A 21,455-nucleotide genomic window follows, 5' to 3' on the forward strand; every position below is an offset into this window, starting at 1 on the left:
ATATAATCTTAAGAAAGACATCCTAAAGATAGGATTGTAGCACACCTAAACATAGATAGGTGACATTTATATATAGCCTTTTATTTTACTTTCTTTTTTCTGATGGAATTCAAGCAAGTATTTAATACATATATATTTAAAACTCGAACTTAAAAATTATTGGTTAAGTTAGTACAATTCTTTATCAATTAAACTACATGCTTGTTGGATTTTATGCAAGTAATGAATAAAATTTTTGACTTGTGATAAAAAATAATAAAAGAAAATCATCACCATTTTTATTTTCTGCCCTGTCGTTCCTCAAGTTAATTAAGACGTCGGCGCGTGTGAAACACGCGAACCCTCAAAATCCCGCCAGTTTTTCCCGCCACAGGCCTTACATGGGCATGCCCATCAAATCATCGTATGCATTGCTCATGCATAGTTATTAACACGAAGGTTAACCCGTGTCGTGCTTCCCGGCTGAAACCCTAATCTCTGCTATGGATGAAAATCTTGAGGAACAGAACAAGCTCCCTAAGCTCAAATTAGGTAATATGAAAGCAGCGGAGAGAAAATTCTGCTCAGTTGTCTTCTTTGTTTTCTTTGCGTGCAGCTGTTGAATGAAACTTTTTTATTGATTTTTTTTCCTGGTTTATAATTGTTTCTAGATGCTAAGCAAGCCCAGGGCTTTCTACATTTTTTCAAAACGCTACCTCATGTAAGTACTTTCATTTCCTTCTTTGTTCTAGTCATCTCTCTCAAAATGGGTATGGCTCCACCAGATGGCTGCTGAAGGTGGCTTCAGCATTGATGGGAAATTCTATATTCACTTTGAGATCTGAATACGGACCCAAAAAGCTTACGTTTGACAGAATTTTTGTAGCTCTCTTTTCAAGTCGTTTCTTTGACAACTTCGGCATATTTTCTATATCCTCAGTATTGTACTATTGTGCCTTTTCTCTTAAGGAGGAACATTACTATGAGTAGACTGTTTGTGTTTTGTTATAGGGATAGGGATGAAGCTATTTACAAGGAAAAAAATAACGATGATTAAACATAATGAGGACCTAATGTACTTTTGCGAACTTCTTCCATATGTTGCGGGGTGTATGAGCATTGTTGAGTTTAATTATTTCTTCATTTCCTCAAACAATACCACTGAAACGGCTGAGGTATTTTGTTCTCAGTTATTTTGTTTTATTCGAAGAAGGATAGATAACATATAGGAGTCCTTTATGCTGCCTCGAGGAGATCTTGGGTAAAACTCTATAATAACTCTATGCTGCCTCAAGGAGATCTAAGGTAAAACTCTATAATTACTCTAGATAATACTGAATCACAAAGAGTCTAACAAAGAGTAATATAAAAACTAAATAAAATAGAGAATTAAAGTAGGTAGAAACAATAATAACCCTAATTGACATCAATCATGGGCCCATGAAGTTGAGGCCCAAAACAGATGTTCTTCAACACCCCCTCAAACCGTGGTATAAATATCCATCATCCCTAGCTTGCTAATTAGTGTGCCCAAAGTCTAAGAGGTAGAATAGGTTTCAAGCAGAACTTAGAGAGGTGTTTTGAAATTGAGAATTTTGGAGGGTGACCAGTTAATAAGATAAGTTTTTAAGTACAACTTCCCCCCAAAAATAATTCAGAACATTTGAGGCAAGTAAAAGATTTTTTCATGTCTGATACGGCAGTTTTTCCAAGAACTCCATGTTGTGGAGTATAAGAACAAGAACTTTGGTGGTGTATCCCATAGGAACATAGATAAATTTTCAAAGCTAACGCTGAAGTATTCTTTTGCATCGTCAGTTCTAAGAATCTGGAATTTTGTTCGGAATTGAGTTTCAATCAAATCATCTTATATCTAGAAAATGATAGGCACTTCATATTTTTCCTTTAGCATATATAAAATTCTCTGTGGATGGTCATCTATAAAGGCAACAAACCATTGTGCTTCATTTATTTTTTTGTCTTTGAAGGACCCCAAACATCACTGTGGATTAAAACGATAGGAATAACAAATGTGTTTGGGTAAAGAGCAAACACAACAATTAAAGAAGGAAAGATCTTTGTTCATGAAACGAGGATACAATTTTTTGAAGTACTCAGGACTAGGATGACCAAAATGTAAATGTAACAACCTTATTTAATTAACCTAATCAGGCACAAAACCTATAGACTTATGTCTAGGAACAGATCTGGTAATACATGCTTTCTTCACTGCTGAATCTTATCTTTGAAAGCAATATAAGTCTCGCTCTCTGTCACATGTGCCAATCATCTGCCCCAACCTCAAATCCTGGGAAATACAGCAAGTTGACTTGAAATTAGTATTATAATTGTTGTGATCGGCAAAAATACCTCATCCTACCAGTCAATGTGGGGCTGTGAACGACAAGATTAGGCCCCTCTCTATAACTGTGATTGACACATGGAACTCTATTCTAAGATAGTAATTTTGCTGCAGTCTCTCACTCACAAACACTCGCTCACTCTCACTGGATCTCATCTGCTCTAATATCATGCAGAAATGGCTGAGGTATTTTGCTCTCAGCTGTCTTGTTTTATTCAAAGAAGGATGTAGTATATATAGAAGTCTCCAAAGCTCTATCCACCTCAAGGAGATCTAGGGTAAATCTCTATAAACACTCTAGATAATACTGAGTAATAAAAGTCTAACAAAGAGTAATATAAAAACTAATTAAAATAGAGAATTAAAGTAGGAAGAAATGGTAATGACACTAATTGACAGCAATCATGGGCCCAAGAGGGTAAGGCCAAAGTTGACCTTCTTCAATAAATATCAACCAAAATGTTAGTGGTGTGAGCCTACACGTTGGCAAACAATTTTTGTTTTTTAATTCTCTTCTTACATTAATCAGTTGATTTTGGCACATATTGCAATGGTAATACACTTTTTCCATTTGTTATGTTTATTTATATATTTGTTACAGGACCCCAGGGCGGTTCGATTATTTGATCGCCAGGTGAGTTCATGTAATTCATTCATATTTGCCATATGAGGTTGTAAATGCTTAATAGTGATTTTTTTGGTAAATGTCATGCATGTCTGACATTGTTGTGGGGTAGCTTGTGGTTGCAGAAGCTTCAGTGTCTTTCTTTTGTGGGCTACCTTGTTTTTGACTAATAGTATTTAATGAGATATCTTCCATCCCCTTCCCCTCTTAATTTCTTTGAGAATGATAGACCCAATATCATTTTAAGTTTTATTCACTATTATTCAAAATGTGAAGCTTTTGAGAATCTGAGTTGGCATTTTTAGATTCAATGTATGATGGTTATTCATCTGAAAAAAGCCCATTCATTAAAAAAGAATTATTGGATTGATCTGATGAACAAGCTTTTAACTGCTGCATCAGTCTTTTAAGTTTTAAATAGTTCCTGAAATTCTATTCTTGTAAATTACCAATAAGGCTTTGACCCTAGTGTCGAGTAGTTATCAAAATAAATTAGGTTTATAAATTTGCATTGTACTACAACCTAGGTCGTGTCTCACAGAGCTAGTGATTTGACAAGTGAACTATGAATTAGGTGACTCTAATTAACACTAAATGTGACCTAAAATAGGGGTGTAATCTATAGGAATGAGTGCCTAACTAAATGCAAACACTGGGAAATCTAAACCACTAGAAATATAAGAAATACACAAACTGGCTTGGGTGATGACCGATGAGTTAGTGCAAATGCAATGATTGATGTGTGGGGTTGAATTAGACCTAAATGCAGCTAAATGAGGTTAGAAACAGGATTTTAAGTGCTGGAATTTTATGAACTAAAAGAGAACAGCTAGAAAATAAAACTACAACTGAATTGATGACAACCAACTAACAATGTGAAGTCACTAAACCTTGGACACACCTTTGACTTCAATTATCTTACACCTCAAGCTTCATCCACAGGTGGACACAATTCCTTATGCCATATATGTGGATCCCAAACTCCTATGTAAGTACCTAATAGCAATCCAAATCAATTCCTAAATCTAAGTCTTCAAATATAATTTCTATATGTTACATTTGTTGTTGTTAAAAATTCTAAGATTAAAAGTTGAAGCAGGCTCAAAAAGAATTGTCACTTGTCTTGACTCTGAAGACATCACCATGCACTTTGGAACTATCAATTTCCTAACCTCCACCATTGAATCCTGTGTGGAAAATGGTTTAATCTTGGCCGTTGGTTCACTTAAAATGGCACCACCTCTTCATATTTTAATAATTATTTTTCTCCCTTAGATCTTCACTTAATCTTAGCTTTTAATCTTCACTCTTGATTTATCAATTGGTCTCCTTTGCATGTTATGCCACACCTCTTGCTTCCTTTTTTAAAATTTCCTAAATCAAAGTGAAATAAAATCTATGGCCCATGAAATTAAATTGTCACCATGGACGAAAATATTCAATTGCCCAGCTTATGCAATAAAATTCTAAAATCCAGTTTCAGTTCCAAATCCAAATGGACCAAAAATTAATCAAAATCCATAAGATGCGTAGAAAAATACATGAAATATGCAATTTATCAAGATTCATTGTGACTATAGTCATGTTTATGCTATATTTATGGGATACTTCATTTTTGTTTTCCTTGGTCATCTGCATCTTTTATGATGATCATCAGTGCATTAGATATCTGTTTCAAAATTTTCAGGACTACTATACTGCTCATGGTGAGAATGCAACTTTTATTGCTAAGACCTATTACCATACTACTACTGCATTAAGGCAACTGGGTAGCAGATCTGATGCACTATCCAGTGTCAGTGTCAGTAGGAACATGTTTGAAACAATTGCCCGAGATCTCCTTCTGGAGAGAACAGACCATACTCTTGAGCTCTATGAAGGAAGTGGCTCTAACTGGAGACTCATCAAAAGCGGAACACCTGGTAATATAAGCAGTTTTGAAGAAATTCTGTTTGCTAACAGTGAAATGCAAGATTCCCCTGTTGTTGTTGCACTATCGCCCAACTTTCAAGAAAATGAATGCACTGTTGGGTTGGGATTTGTTGATCTAACTAAGAGAGTATTTGGGATGGCTGAATTTCTTGATGATCATCACTTTACAAATGTGGAGTCAGCATTGATTGCTCTTGGCTGCAAGGAATGTCTTCTGCTGATGGAGAGTGGCAAATCTAATGAAAATAGGATGTTGTATGATGCACTGACCAAGTGTGGTGTGATGTTAACAGAGAGAAAGAAATCCAAGTATAAAACCAGGGATCTGGTGCATGACCTTGGCAGGCTTGTTAAAGGTTCAATTGAACCAATTCGTGATTTAGTTTCTGCATTTGAATTTGCACCTGGTGCTTTGGGTGCATTACTCTCTTATACAGAGTTACTTGTAGATGAAAGCAATTATGGAAATTATACTCTTCAAAGTTACAATCTTGACAGCTACATGAGGTTAGATTCTGCTGCCATGAAGGCTCTTAATGTCCTGGAAAGTAAAACCGATGCAAACAAAAATTTCAGTTTGTTTGGTCTCATGAATAGAACCTGCACTGCTGGAATGGGGAAACGGTTGTTGCACATGTGGCTTAAACAACCCCTATTAGATGTAAAAGAAATTAATTCTAGGCTGGATGTAGTGCAAGCATTTGTAGAGGATGCTGTTCTTCGTCAAGATCTGAGGCAACATCTGAAAAGAATATCAGATGTTGAGCGACTGGTGCGAAATCTGCAAAAGCAAAGTGCTGGTCTGCAACATGTTGTAAAACTTTATCAGGTAAAATTTTTTCCTTTTGTGGTTCCTATTAAAAAAAAAATTTACCTAATGCTATCATGATTCTGAATTTTGATTTTTGTGGTCTACTTCAAAAATTTCTAAAATTCATGAGCCCAGTCTCTATATTTAACTATTGAGGTTTTGGCTGATTGCAAATGTTGCGATCTAAAACCATCAACCTACCATTTTGGGGTCTTCATTTTTTAAAGGTGAGAATTGAGAAGTCATTTGGTATTACCATTATTCCAATACAGCTTAATCATTAAGAAGTTTGTTTACTTCATATATGTATTTGCAGTGGTATGCTCTCTAGAGCCTAGGAGCTCAGCTTGCAAAATTCCTTCTCAATAATTGATATTGTGGATGATTGTTCTTTGTCCATATTAGCTTAATTATATGGTAACATTGTAATTCCTACTGTGCAGTCTTGTATAATGCTACCTCACATCAAAAGTGCACTGGAAATATATGATGGACAGTTTTCCTCAATAATGAAGGAGCGGTTTTTCAAACCTCTTGAGTTGTGGACTGATGATGATATGCTAAACAAATTCATTGGTCTCGTAGAAGCTGCTGTTGACCTTGATCAACTGGAGAATGGGGAATACATGATTGCTTCACGTTATAATTCCACATTAACTAAGCTGAAGAAAAAACAAGAATCCCTAGAGAGTTCAATACACAACTTGCACCAAGAAACTGCAAAAGATCTTGATCTACCCATAGATAAGGCATTAAAGTTAGATAAAACCACACAATTTGGACACGTATTCAGAATCACAAAGAAGGAAGAGCCAAAAGTAAGGAATAAGCTCAGCACTAAGTTTATTGTATTGGAGTCCAGGAAAGATGGAGTGAAGTTTGTTAACTCAAAGCTTAAAAGCCTAGGGGATCGGTATCAGAAGATACTTGAGAAGTACAAGAACTGTCAAAAAGAGCTTGTCAATACTGTAGTTCGAACTGTAGCAACTTTCTCCGAGGTATCTTTATTTATGTTTCATTCATTTCTGCTTTGTTCTGCACTTGATTGAAGAATTTTCATTCTGCAGTTGTTTGCATCCTTGGCTGGATTGCTTTCTGAATTGGATGTCTTACTAAGCTTTGCTGATTTGGCTTCTAGTTGTCATACTCCTTACACAAGGCCTGAGATCACATTCATCGGTACTTATTTATGGTTATCTGCGACTGTCACAATTTTTGCACTATTCTTTAACTTCTTTCCCCTTTTATCTTTTGTTTTCTCTACCATTGTCATGTCTGGAATAGGACAAAGGAGATATTATCTTAGAGGGCAGTAGACACCCTTGTGTTGAGGCTCAAGACTGTGTGAATTTTATACCAAATGATTGCAAGCTTGTAAGTGTTCATGAAATCTTTGGAACAAGACCAAGTTCTTCATTTTATATTGAACCACTTCATTGATTTTTATTTTGGTCACAAATCAGATCAGAGGAAAAAGTTGGTTTCAAATAATAACAGGGCCTAACATGGGTGGGAAATCAACATTTATCCGACAGGTGCTTATCTCTTCTTACCACTTTAGCTGGGAAGTTAATGGCTATCTTATTGACAACCTGCACTTGTGTTGATTTGACTATCAACTGTGGTGTCTAGCATGTCTCTGTATATTTGGTTCCTCAGTCCATGGATACAGTTCAGAGTTCAGATGCTTACACCTATGCTACCTGAGGTCAAAAGCATTAGTTAACATTAAATTTAATCATATGTAGGTGGGTGTGAATATTTTGATGGCACAAGTTGGTTCTTTTGTTCCTTGTGACAAGGCCAGCATATCTGTCCGTGATTGCATCTTTGCTCGTGTTGGTGCTGGTGACTGCCAAGTGAGTCATATGCCATATAATCCTAAACTTCTGGATAATAAAACTTCAAATTTAATTTGTCAATTGACAGAAAAAAGTATCATTCCTGAAACTGGTCAAATTTTAGTGATTACTGTGGTAATGCTGACTGCCATATTGTTGTTTTTGCTTCTAGTATCATTCTATATCCTTTTAGAGGTTTAGCGATGCGAAATTGCAATCTTAAGTTTATTGTCTACATCGTGAAAGTACACTTTTTCTATGAGAATAGAATCATACCCTTACTGTCATATTCTGAGTGCTTGTCGCTTTCTGGCCAGCTTCGAGGAGTCTCTACATTTATGCAAGAAATGCTTGAAACTTCATTAATATTAAGAGCCTCCACACACAAGTCCTTCATAATCATTGATGAGTTGGGACGTGGAACATCAACTTGTGATGGATTTGGTTTGTTTCTTTCTTGGAACTCTCTTAATGTATTGTTACCGTTTCTTAAATCTGAGTTGTTATTGCCAGAATATGATGGAAAGAACAGATTTGTTAAGATCTGTGTTCAGAAGAGTTCATGGGTAGGAAGAGTTTATCAGAGAGCAAGTACTAGAATCTATGTGCATTCTCATCGAATAAACAGTAGGAGGATCTCTAAATATAACAAGGTTCAAATCTGATATCTTCCTTCTAGATTAGGAACTAAAATTTATGAAAAGGTTAAAGGGCACTTTTGTCTCTCAACTATTCACTTGAGCTTATGATATCCTAAACTACCATGTGGTGCAATTTTCCCTTTGAACATTTGAAAATGGTGCATTGAGCACCTTGCCATTAATAAGGTTAACTTTGACTATTAATTGATTTAAAAATTGCAGAAAAGGATCTTAAAAATTATGAAAAAGGACCCATAAAATTACACATAAGTACCCTATAAGAAAATTAATATTAATTAAGTCCCCTAAATTACATATAAATAGTAAGATACAAGTGTTATTTTTTACTCGCGTAAAAGGCCAAAATCGTATTTTGGCCAACCATTGTTTTAGGAATTTAATTGATATCAATTTTCTTATAGGGTATTTATTTGCAATTTTATGTCCTTTTTTTTAAATTTTTTTGCTCATGGAATGGTCAAAGTTAACTTTTTAAATGTTAGGGCACCATTTTTAAATGTTGGAGGGGAAAATTACATCACATGTAAGATTAAGATTCCAGACGTTCTTGAACGAATAGTTGAGGGGAAAAGCTGCACTTTTAACCCTATACAACACTACTGCTGATGCCTATAACTGAAAATGAGTAAATATAAATATTTAACTGCATAACACTTGTAAACTGCCAAATAGCGTCTAAAAGCAACCCAAAACTTATCCTTCAGCCTTCTCATTTCTATTTACGTGTATGGTATGCTTGTGTTTTCTAGTAAAAATATGAATAATAGGAGGACTCCTTTGAAACATCAATTCTTACAATTTTTTTTTTTTTTTTAAGAATGACTCCTATGTTGCTGCTTACACCGAGATATGCATACCATTGGTTAGTGCATTACATCAAACTTTTGGTGGCATGTAGGTTTGGCCTGGTCCATTTGTGAGCACATTGTTGATCTGATCAAGGCACCTACTTTGTTTGCAACCCACTTTCATGAACTGACTGCTTTAGCCTATGAAAAAGTCAATGATGATCCAAAGAGGAAAATTGTTGGTGTGGCAAACTACCATGTTTCTGCCATTGTTGACTCATCAACCCGCAAACTGACTATGCTACACAAGGTAAATTCTTTCCTAAAATTCTATACGTGTCCCATGTACCTTTATTGTATTGTTTGTGTAGTGTTCTTTCTTGAACTGGATTATCATCCCAAAGTTGACATGTAGATAAGCATAATTGGACTTATGGACCTAAATATGGGCCCAAATGGGGGCCTGTTGGTCTCCAACAGGTTCCATCAAAATCATTAGCAGACTAAGTGATTCTCCATCCTTTCCTTTATAATTTGTGTAGAGCAACATTACTATTATTTTTCTCTATTTTTGCAATATTAGAAGTCTATTCCAATTTGACAACCCAATCATATGAACCTAAAAGAGTTTCACAAGTTGAATTACACTTAAAAGACGTTCATTGATTATGTATTGCATCCATTCAAAGCACTTGACACGTTAGCTGGTCATCATTTGACAAGATTTTATATCATCTTTGGAAGTTTGAACTCCCACTGTCTATAATTTAGTGCCCTTGTTAAAAGCAATTTGCACTTGCATGAAGCCAGTTCATGCTATATCATGTGTTTCCCTTTTCCAGGTTGAACCAGGAGCTTGTGATCGAAGTTTTGGTATTCATGTTGCCGAGTTTGCAAATTTCCCAGAAAGTGTCATTGCTATGGCTCGAGAAAAAGCAGCAGAATTGGAATATTTTTCTCCGTCTGCAATAAACTTAGTTGATGCTAACCAGGAGGTATAGTTTATAATGTTTTTATGTGGTTCATATGGTAAGGTATCAACATTGCAGACCCGCAAGTGACGTGTTAGTGGCCTAGTTCCATTCTAATCCCATCCATGTTTTGCAAAGTTTTTCCTTTTTTAAATCAAGTAACATGCTGATAAGTACTCAAGAGGGATAAAGAACCCTCTCCCAAAAGCTAACTGTTAAGATGGGAGAACCAACCCTCTTAAATTGAGCATCATATATTTCTCATTTTGGGACATAAGCATCTCATACTACCTAAATTTCCATCAATTGGTCCTTCTCGGCGAGAGCATGTCCAGGCAATTGTACTCTTGGACATTCAGAATATTCTGTATGAAGAGCTTTAATACCAAATGATGGGTGCTCAAATAGGATAGGGAACATTCCTTCACATGCTTGTTATTGAGGGAGAGAACAAACCTATTTCAATACCCTTATTAAACATCCTATATAACTTAATATGGGGTTTAGCATTCCATGCTACCTAAGTCTCCATCACATGCTTCTTAGCTTCTTAGTATATAAGGAGTTTTAATTGTTTCTTTGGATTCTGGTGATAGTGGTGACAGGATTTGGGTAAACTTATTCAGTATACTAGCTTGCTAATTATGAAAATGTTTAAAGCATTCCTAATTTATTCGTCACTGGAGGAATTCCATGGATGATTGAATCCATACTTTATATATTGAATGGGAGATGTCTCTGGTTATTTCACTATACTTTTCACAGACTCGACACAGCTCCTTGTATTCAAATTTTGAAGGATGCAACTGTCTCGTGTGCCTTGCTTCTTGCTGAATTGTTTTTCTTTTCAAGTTCTTTTGACCATTTCAATGTTCAATATCATCTGGTTTAGATTTTGGAAATTGTCCGACTAGTATGTTCAGGGGCATTTCAATCTGTCATTTCTCTATTATTTGATATATTCAACATTTACCAAATTATGCAATTTTCTCTGCAAAAGTGTATCGTCTACAATTTGTTATTTGAAGGATGCATTATTTGTTGCCCAAAAGAAAAAAAAATAGATTGCATGGTTTTAATTTTGTAGATATAATTTGCAGGTGGGTTCTAAGCGGAAGATAGAGTTTGAACTTGATGAAGTCGCTAAAGGAGCAGCAAGGGCTAGGCAATTTCTTGAAGCTTTCGCTGCTTTGCCATTGGGAACTATGGATAAAATGCAAGCTTTTCGAGAAATAAGGAAGTTAAAGGATGCTTTAGTGAAGGATGCAAAAAACTGTTGCTGGCTGCAGCAAGTCTTGCAGTAGGTTTGAACAATGGAAATTTCTGGCAGGCCAATTAATGATGTGAATTTTGTAGAGCTTGTTGCAGAACATGATTTGTTGGTGAGCCTGATGCATTCCAGTAAGGATGATTTTTAAAAGTAGTTACTGTTTTTTGGTAATTGTCACCATGTTCCTCGATGAAATCATTGGCACTTTGGTATTTGCAAACGAACTTTGCATGTCTCATCCCGTGTTTAGTGGCTGTGTAACACTCCCTAATTAATCTGGATACATGACACATTATCACGGTAACAGAAGCCTTAAAACATATAATTAAGAATTACCATGATAAAAGAATTAAACTTATTTATAAAACACTAATCAGGGTAGAAAAGAAGCAAATTAAAAAGACTTCAATTTCTGTTTTCAAATACTGTTTTATGTTTTCATAAACAAAAAGATATTAAAAGATCTATTTAGATAAGTGTTTTGGATTTAATTATTTTTAAAAAATGGAAATATCTTAAAAATGTTTTCATTTTGTTTTCTTGTTTTTAAAAATATACTATATTTAATTATTAAAAATTAGTTATCTTAATCAATTGTTATTATTAATTGCCACTATTAATTGCCTATAATTGTTGTTATCAATCCAAGTTTTTAATTCTAAAACTGTTTTTTATAGATATAAATAAATGGATTTTCATTTTATTTTATTTTAAAAGTTGTATTATAAAATAGTTTTTAAAAATATAAAGTGAGAATAAAAATCAAATAGCCCTAATTTTAAAAGATCAGTTTAGATAAGTGTTTTGGATTTAATTATTTTTAAAATTGTTTTCAAAAGCAAAAAATGGAAATATCTTAAAATTATTTTCATTTTATTTTTCTTATTTTCAAAACACATGACATTTGATTATCGAAAAATTTAGTTAGCTTAATCAATTTTTATTATAAATCATTGCTATTAACTGCTTGCAATTATCATTATCATTTTATTTTTTAATTCTAAAACTAATTTTAATTAACATAATCAAATTAATTTTCTTTTTTTTTTGTTTTAAAAATTGTATTACAAAATAACTTTAAAGAACAAAAAAAAATGAAAAAAGAAACCAAACAAGCCCATAACCTCTTGAATTCTAAAAAAAATCCTACTATGATAACTAGAATAAAACTTTTGTGAAGTAATTTTAGAAACAATAAATACCCTATTATGGTAGGAAAAAAATAAACTAATTAATAGAATTACCGTAGCAGAAAGAGTTTGATTGATATTAAATATTATACAAGCTAACTATGGTAGCAAACTTATGTGAAGGTCTACTTACAAGCACATTTTTTAAAACACGCAAATGAGCTCGGGCATAATCAATGTTGAACTCTGGTTTTGATGATTATAAAATAAAGAGAAGTTATATGCGTTTCAGGTTTTCTTAACTAAAACCAAGTTAATTGGCTTTACATTAATTTGACTAAGTGAGAGTTTATATGTAATAGAAGGTATGTCATTTTGTTAGTTAAGTATTTGACTTAACTATAATTTTTGTCCTTGAAGTTGTCTTGTTCAAAAGTGTTTTCAAGTGTTGATGACACTAGTACTGGAAGTTGTAACACCTATGCTACCCTTGTTATTCTCATTGTTCTATTGATTCGTGTTTCATATAACACCGGTCCTACTTATTTTAACACTAGTGTTACTTCTTTAAACTTGTGCAATTAAGTCTCTCTTATTTGAATATTTTTCCTTGCACTAGTACTATCTATTCAACATCAGTTTTATTCTTCATTTATCTTTGGTTGAATTAAGACAATACCTGTGTTACTTGATTAGCACCTGTACTAAGTTTTGTTTAAGTTTGTGCAAGACCTATTCTAACACCTTAAAACCGTTACTATCTTTTCTTCTATCCTATGAAGAGATTTGATTGATGTATTACATCAGTGTTATTTCCTTTTAACAATGGTGCTAGATAATTTTTTCAGAAATATTCTAATTCTTCTACAAATATCAAAGAATCTTCATCTTTTACGCATTGGATTACACTGATACTATAAGAACAACACCTGTGCTATGACCTTCTATTTGTATCTGCTCATTACTGTAACACCGGCACTACTATGAATCTTTTTGCTTTATTTTTCATATCACTTCCAAAGCTCATCTGAACTCATCTTTTAATCCTTCTTTTCATCCAAAATCAATTGTATTCACTTTATATCTTTACCAAATGATATTTAAACACAATTATTTTCTTGAAATTATTCTGGTTGCTCATATTTGTTTTAGTCACCGAGCTTATTTTCTGTTATACCAAAACGTATAAGCTTCAACTACTTTTGTCATAAGCATTTAATGTTTTCAGCTGTTATTGTACAAAAGAGAAAGTCTCTACCGTAAATTGTTTCATTGCTTAACCCATTAGAGAACCTTAGAGAAGCTCGAATATCTAAGGAAACACAAAGCAAGAAGGAAACAAATCACAAGCAACCTCAAAAAAAAAAATTATGAGTCTAACAGATCATTTATAATTTTTAACTATAAATAGACTCATTTATGAAACCTAAAGAAGGAAAGGAACAACAAGAACATTATGCATTTATTTAAGCATCAAAGTTCACCTATCTTCTGTATATCATTTATTAATAAAGAGTTTCATTGATTATATATCTACTCTAAAAGAGAGTTTAAAAGAAGTAGTAGCTCATTCTTAAACCTATTCTGTTTATCCCTGTTTTACATCTTCAAAACAAAGGAACTTAAGCTCAGGGAGCTTAAAGGAATTCATTATTACCTTTGTAAGGGAGAGAGTTTCAGATTTATTAAGAAGTCTGTTTATATACTGAGGCAACCAAGAGTCCAAATTAATCTTGATAATATAGCTAAAAATTTTAAGAGGTTCCCGAGAATTGGACATAGAGTCAAGTGATAGGAGTCAAACTAAGATAAATTACTTGTGTTAAGCTTTGTTCATTTAACTCTCGTGATTGATGATTTCATTCCTTCATCTCATTTGTTATTATTGTAATTTATTTAAATTTTTAATTAGTCCAATTTACCCACCTCTTAGGGTATTTACAATCGAGACCAAGAATGTCATCAAAACACGAGCTCATCCACTATTCCAAAACCATAATCTATAAATTCAAATTTTATAATAACATAGTTCATTCATATCCAAACAAAGTTGTGGATCCACAATATTATGAACAAAATCCTAAGCCTTCAGCTATATCTATTAGCACTCATCCCATTGTGCAGAAAAGTGTATGAATGAACTTAGCTAATAAAATTCCAAATGAAGTAATTGAAAAGAATATATATTCAAAGTGAGTGAGCGATGACAATATGCAAATCAAATGCAGGAAATGAGGCATGCAAAATTTTAGCATACAAATTTTCATGGTACTGACATCATTTCAACATACAACAATTGACATCATTTTAACTTACGAAATTTCCTGATATTGGGATCATTTCAACCTACAAAAGTTTATCTACATACAAGATGGTTTGATATATCATATATCCACTTCATTCTGGAATTTCATATATAACAAATTATCATTTCCCAAAACATCATAAATTTCTTCCAATAATATATATAACATAATTAAAACATGCAAGCAGTCCAAATAAGCCTTCATAACAAATTAACCCAGGTCACCTGACACAATAGCTTATGTAAGCTAGAGCAAGTCATGAACTATCAACACCTTGATTGCAAGTAACATTCGTATTAATAATAATTCAATTAAATGGAATTTACTATATAAAATTCTTAATTCCATCTAGATTTCATGATCTCTAGCTGAATTCCTAATTTTACATTCTAAACTCAATTCTAATTCAGAGCCAAGACCACATTAGTGGTGAGGATGGGTGTAAAAGACAGTTAAAACAATAACCCCCTCCTTACACTTGTGTATATATATATATATATATATATGCCTCTTATAAAATATATACCTATTACATATAATTTATTTTGTTAAAATATTTTTATTGATTAATACTTCCTCTATCTTAATTCATAAAAAAATTTTAAACAAAATTACATATACTAATAAAATTCATTAAATATATTTTACAATTTTATTTTTTTTCAAAACAAATATATAAACTTCTTAAGGTATCTTTCATTTAATACTCTTTCTATGAAAGAATATTAAGGAGACAAAATATAATAGAAACCATAATATTAAGAAAAATATCATTAATGTAGTCTTTTTGTCAAAGTACCAAATATTTTGAGATATCGATTCTTCCCAAAATGTTTTATAATTATGAATGGAGGTAGTATTAATTTTTTATTGATAAAAAAAACGAATGATGCATAATATTTATACATACTTCCTCCGTTCAAAAATGTAAGGTATTTTTTAAAGAGTTGGATGTTAAAAATGTAAGGCATTTTTAGTCTGTTGAGATGTAATCATTGTTTTTTTTTTTTCAAAAGTGCCTCTATTGATAGTGGTTTTATATTTATTATAGGATGTTTAATAGGGATAAATATGAAAAGATAGGGGTAGTTTGAAAGTAAGTAACTATTTTATTGGAGAGTGAAATTCAGTTAAAAATGCTTTACATTTTTAAACGGGGGAAGTATATATTAGCCTATTTTTTCATTAGCTTTTTAAATTAAATCATTTAAAATTACACATCATTTTAAAAATTGTCAGGTGTATGCCAACAAAACTTTTCTATATATATATATATATATATATTCTGGTCAATCATAAGATTCAATGGCATCTAATTCTATATGATTTATATGGCCAAAAAAATTATATATAATATATTATATATGTAATACTTAGTTACTTAAATTAATAATATTTATTGGCTTCAAAAACTCCCCCTTTCAGATTATTCTCTAATTCAAACAATTCAATTAAATCTTCTATTAACAATAAAAACTTTGAAATATACAAAATTCTTAATTTCTTTAATCAATGTCCAACACTTAACATGGTACCTTTGAGAGTCCTTATCAAATTTTTCAATCATTTTTTCAGAATTTTAATTCAAACATACCAAATGAATCTTATAATTCCAAGCAAGCTTTTATTCATTCTCATATTACTCCCAAAAACTATTAAAAGGCTTGCAAATTTTAATATCACAATTTTGCCAAAAAGTCCTTTTTTTTAAGAAAAATTAAAGAATCTCGAGTACTAAATGGTAAATCAATTTAAATCCAATTGCATGAAGATTTAAATATAAGATTTTATTACTTAAAGTTTTTAACTGAAATAATTTCTTAGCCAAACAATGACCAAATTATCAATATTGAAAATACGTCAAATTCACAATAATTCATCAATAATTAGGAAAACCATCTAAATTTGTTATTCAACCACACAATCCACTTCTAAAAGGTATCTCTAAGTTACCCATAACTAATTATTAAAGTTTCAAGTAATAATTAACTCCAAAATGAAAACTACCAATTTCTACTACTTAAAGTTCCTATAGAATTCCCAAATTTCAATTCATGTCCAAACAATAAATTTTAAATGTATTAAATCTCAATTTGAACCTATAAATATATATATATATATATATATATAACCCAAGCATTAAATTCAAATTTAACTAGTTAGAATGTCATAAATCACCCCGAACCTTCAATTTATTATAAACCTTAACCTCAAATCCTCCATATCAAACATTTAATTAAATATAAACCAATTAAACAGTTAATCTAATTCCATTAACACATTTAAACTCAAATTAATCAATTAGGACTTCTCTAAATTCGAAATTATAAAAACACCAATTTTTCCACTGTTAAAAATTCTGAAAAAGAAAGATTAAAAATATGCAGAGAAAAATATTTAAGAGACTTATTTAACCTTAGAAATTTTCAAACTACATCCAAAATATCTTACAGCAGAGCTTATACCTTGAAACCACCCACCCTAGCACGCACACTCTGTTCGGACGCCACTGTTCAACGCTGTTGGAGGAGAAGAAAGACACCGAAGGGAAAATCAAATGGAGGGGGCATTATAGAATGAATAGTGGGCCCGTGACAGCTACACAGCATGTGATGTTTCTTTTTTTACTTCCGTTAAAAAGATAATTAATATTAAGTCACAAACACAACAGTACTAAAACGAAAAAGAAAAAAACCAATTTCATATTGCAGAGTCTGCAAATGCGATCTTGAACTCACTATATACATAACTATATAGCTTGATCAGACCAGGACCTAGAGGAAGGCCTGTAGCTGAAGTTGTAGCTTCCTAATTTGTGCTTTTGATCGATAATCCCATTCATGAACCAACGAAGCATTTCAGCTTATGCAAATTTGAACTGATCAAAAGCTACCTTGTGTGGTGAGTACAAGTTTAAATAGAAAGCTCATTCCAAATGATTAGCTTATTTAGATAGGAGAACTTTTTACACTTATAAATTTCACTCAACTTATAAGACACTTTAATGTGGGACTCATGATAATATTACCATGTCGAGAGCTAACATCTTTGGCATCTCTACTTTATGGCACTTTCCTTCACCTTTTGCTAGTCAAAACCTTCCATGGATGACCCTTTTCGTGACACCAAACTTTCAATAAAAATATCATTGTCATGAAGACAATCTCAAAGGGAGAGCTCATTCTAAAAAATTAGTCTATTGGGTGGAAAAGCCCCTCACACTTTTAAATTTCACTCAACTTGTGAGGCTCTCTAATATGAAATTCATGATGACTTGTCTCTGTACTCGCCTGAACTCCACCGACCAGACATGGTTTTATTTAGAAAACAATGTTAATAGTAACACTACTGGTTCAAAACTTTGGTGATACATACTCTACAATATGAATAGTGTAAGATAATGCTAGAGGCCATCAAAAAACCATTGGTTCTTCTTGTTACAAGCAAGATGGCTTCTGTAGGTTGAAAAGACTTGCCTACAAAATAGATTTGATTTCGAAGAAAACCAAAGTGTATCTAAGAGATAATAAGATGAAACCAGAGATATGCTATGGTTAATAGAGGAATTAGAAAGACATTCCAATCATGAATACAACTAGCAATTTAAATCCTAGTCCGAGTGAGAATCAACTTTGAGACTTAGAGTACTACCAAACCAACATGCTCTAGTAAAAGGACAGGAAAATGACGGGAGAGAGATTAAGAATCAACATGACAAAAAGGGAAAATCTCAATTATATTAAGATTATGTCTCTTGAGTAATTATGAAGTGAGAAACATGTTCCAAACAATTTTCCAAAGAAATTAAAAATTTTGATTCTAGGATGCAAAATGCTATTCCAAATAAGTTGCCAATCTCTAACAGAATAGTTTCCCATAGATTTACTTTTCCAAATCAAATTGTTAGGATAATTATGAAATGGAGTAGGGATGGAGAGGATAGATTGGGTAGTAGAAGGAGAAAATAAGGTAAAAAAAAAAGATGGAAATTCAATCTATTAGGTGGCCCGCAATATAAGGTTTGAAATCTTCTAAAAGGAAGGGACAATACCTGATTACTACAAAGGCCACCAATGTCAGCTAAATAAAAAAAATTATTTTTCATTCCCTAAATTCCAATACGAATTATCCATATTGCCTGATTTTAAAATATCCCTCCAAATTCAAGATGTAGTGTATTTTTGAGCTCATTGGAAACCTGATTTCTCACAAAGACATTTCACATGAAAAATTTGATAGAATAAAGAAGGGTTAAAGGCCATAATGTATCAGAACTTTTTTACAAGAGGCGCCTAATATTTTGAACTTTTTTTGGAACAATGTTGCCCCAAAACTTTTAAAAAGAGTGTAGTGTTGCCTTGTCATTAGTGTTGACTATTAATTTAATTAACTTTTAATTGTCAAGTTGGCAGCTTGTAAAGTCCTAGCTTAAACCGGGCTTTACCATCCCCAATCACACAATCAACAATTACCAACATAGCAATATCAGAGCAATAGCCCTTTTATTTGTTTTCAAATCATGGGATCTCAACTTCTTAAGACATATATTCAAATAAGAGGGCTAGTGGAAGTATAAATGCAGTCAAATGACTCAATAAGACAATACTTCTCAACCTTGAAAAAGGGCCATGCACTATGGCATGTATCACATGCATTGCGGCATGTGGTACAGAGCAACAAACTTTGTTTATATCTATGACATGTGCCGCGGCAAGCACATCATGCGCCGGCGTGTATATGACAGAAATTTTTGCTATGACAGCTTGAAAAATGAACTTTCATTGTGTGCCATTTCCACATCCGATGTTTGATTAGAGTGATTCAAGTACTCACATGAAACTTACAATATATACTAGCTAATAGAATAAGTTTGGACTTGATCTGATGATCTGATCTAAAATTGGACACTAAGGGAGCAAAAAGCCACTTTTCCTTTAAAAACTTGTACCTTAAGCGCTTAATTTTCATTCCTTATCCCATTAGACCACTTCAGGCCTTGAACCAAGCCTTAAAAATCATATACATTTGATTGACACCTCATACTATAAATATCACATCAATTATCCATTTTGGCCTCTTAATGCCACATTACACAATTGTGGACTTATATGAGAAAAACACATACAACACATATTCACATATATATGACTAGTTTCACTTTCAACCCTTCGACTCTTACATATGGGGCTTCGCCTTACCATATGGCTGGAAATCACAACATACTCAACTCTGTCAAATGGGGCTTCACCTCACCATTTGTGTCAAGTTCTTATATAACAATACAATTCATAATCAATACATAACCATCACATCATTTCAAATATATACAAGCGGAACAAGTTACATAACAATACAGACTTTCTTGAATAGCATCTAGGCCTACTGACGTACCCTTTACTTGGGCACCATTAGTGAGATGCACATCATATACATATGTACAAGCAAGTTTCTCATCACAATTTAACACATAGTCATTTATGCATCCTAGTTAGGAATTCCACTATCACAACTCACTATACATTCGTTTAAGCAAATGGTAGTCATACCACTACCAAGTAAGGCTACTCCTTCCTAGATTCCTTTCCAAGCCTTCTCACACTTTCTTCAATTGTGTTTAAAAGTAACAAAGTGAGACATATGTTTGAGTAATTCAGAGGTAATCTCAATTATTGGTTAGTAAGCAAAATTATAAATAAACAATAAAGTAGCATGTGTATCAGTAAAAGCAATATCATATGCATATACATGAATTTATTCTCATCAATCTCATTATGCTCATGCAATGCATTTTTGGTTCCACCTAGTGGAGTAATCTTTACGCTTGGACCAGGATTTCAAGTCACATGGAATAAGGCCCACCATACTACTACTCAAATTAGGTAATCCTGTTTGCATATAGGTGGTCTCTTAGGTCTGTCATAGTGGAGTTAAACTCTATACTCTGGATTATCAGGACTTTCTAATCTTATACAGAGTAGGACTATGACCCCTTACCCTAGCCTAGGGTGACCTCGTGGATCATTCCATATCCTAGGTCCATCGTGGTGGAGTCAAGCTCGACGCTTTGGATCATCAAGATTCTTCTCCTAGGTCCATTATGGCAGAGTCATGCTCTATGCTCTATATCATTAGTACTTCTTGAATCTCCTCACGGTAGAGCCCGTCTCCCTACCTTAATCCAAGATATACTCACAGATGCGATACATTTCAATGCATATACCACCTCAAATTCATTTCAATCAATACTCATACACCGGTATGTATATTCTTTCATAATACTGCTACTTTATCAGTTTATAACACAATGCATGTAATTATATAAAAATACTTGTAAATAATTTCACAAATACAAAAGTAAAAGGGTTACTCTAGCTATCTTTAATCATTACTACTAAGGGTTACCAATCACACTAAGCTCTTAGGGGCGTAGATTCTCATAAGCAATGCCACAAGTACTCAATTTACATAACACAATGCCCTTCATTCAATTCCTAACAATTTACATAAGCAGTGATTTAGCTAAACCAAATTCCTTAACACATAAAACAGTTCAATCTAACCCTTTTGAATTCACAAGTCTACTATTTATAGTTATTAGCACTATAGGCTATTCAAATGACTATAACAACCTCATAACTCACTTATTTGTCTAATTTCACCATTTAACCTAACTTTCTTAGGCTAAATGAGCCTAAATCCTCAAATTTTAACTATTCAACTTCATACTAGTCACAAAACCTTAGTTATGTATTTGATAGCCCATTTTAGACCTTTCTTT

At 32.9% G+C, this 21,455-nt stretch overlaps 1 protein-coding gene across 1 annotated transcript; it reads left to right on the plus strand.

Annotated features, from left to right (window-relative positions):
* Positions 1-336: 336 nt before the first annotated feature.
* Positions 337-11,476, plus strand: LOC129315176 (DNA mismatch repair protein MSH2-like). The gene is made up of 13 exons (XM_054958736.1): positions 337-531; positions 651-700; positions 2,943-2,975; positions 4,654-5,727; positions 6,153-6,707; positions 6,777-6,914; positions 6,994-7,083; positions 7,173-7,244; positions 7,458-7,568; positions 7,868-7,994; positions 9,111-9,310; positions 9,843-9,995; positions 11,072-11,476. Exons 1-13 carry the CDS (start codon positions 483-485, stop codon positions 11,273-11,275), a joined length of 2,856 nt encoding a protein of 951 aa, XP_054814711.1. The 5' UTR covers positions 337-482; the 3' UTR covers positions 11,276-11,476.
* The last annotated feature ends 9,979 nt before the right edge of the window (positions 11,477-21,455 follow it).

Source organism: Prosopis cineraria, unplaced genomic scaffold (assembly GCF_029017545.1).
Source record: "Prosopis cineraria cultivar Desert tree isolate PC_DT_omini unplaced genomic scaffold, ASM2901754v1 PC7, whole genome shotgun sequence".
Classification (NCBI taxonomy): domain Eukaryota; kingdom Viridiplantae; phylum Streptophyta; class Magnoliopsida; order Fabales; family Fabaceae; genus Prosopis; species Prosopis cineraria.

Bases quoted from the DNA above. Each gene is read 5' to 3' on its own strand.
- LOC129315176 (XM_054958736.1), top strand. From the start codon at position 483: ATGGATGAAAATCTTGAGGAACAGAACAAGCTCCCTAAGCTCAAATTA. The intron at 6,708-6,776 runs GTATCTTTATTT...TTCATTCTGCAG, and splicing joins CTGTAGCAACTTTCTCCGAG to TTGTTTGCATCCTTGGCTGG. The intron at 7,995-9,110 runs GTTTGTTTCTTT...GGTGGCATGTAG, and splicing joins ATCAACTTGTGATGGATTTG to GTTTGGCCTGGTCCATTTGT.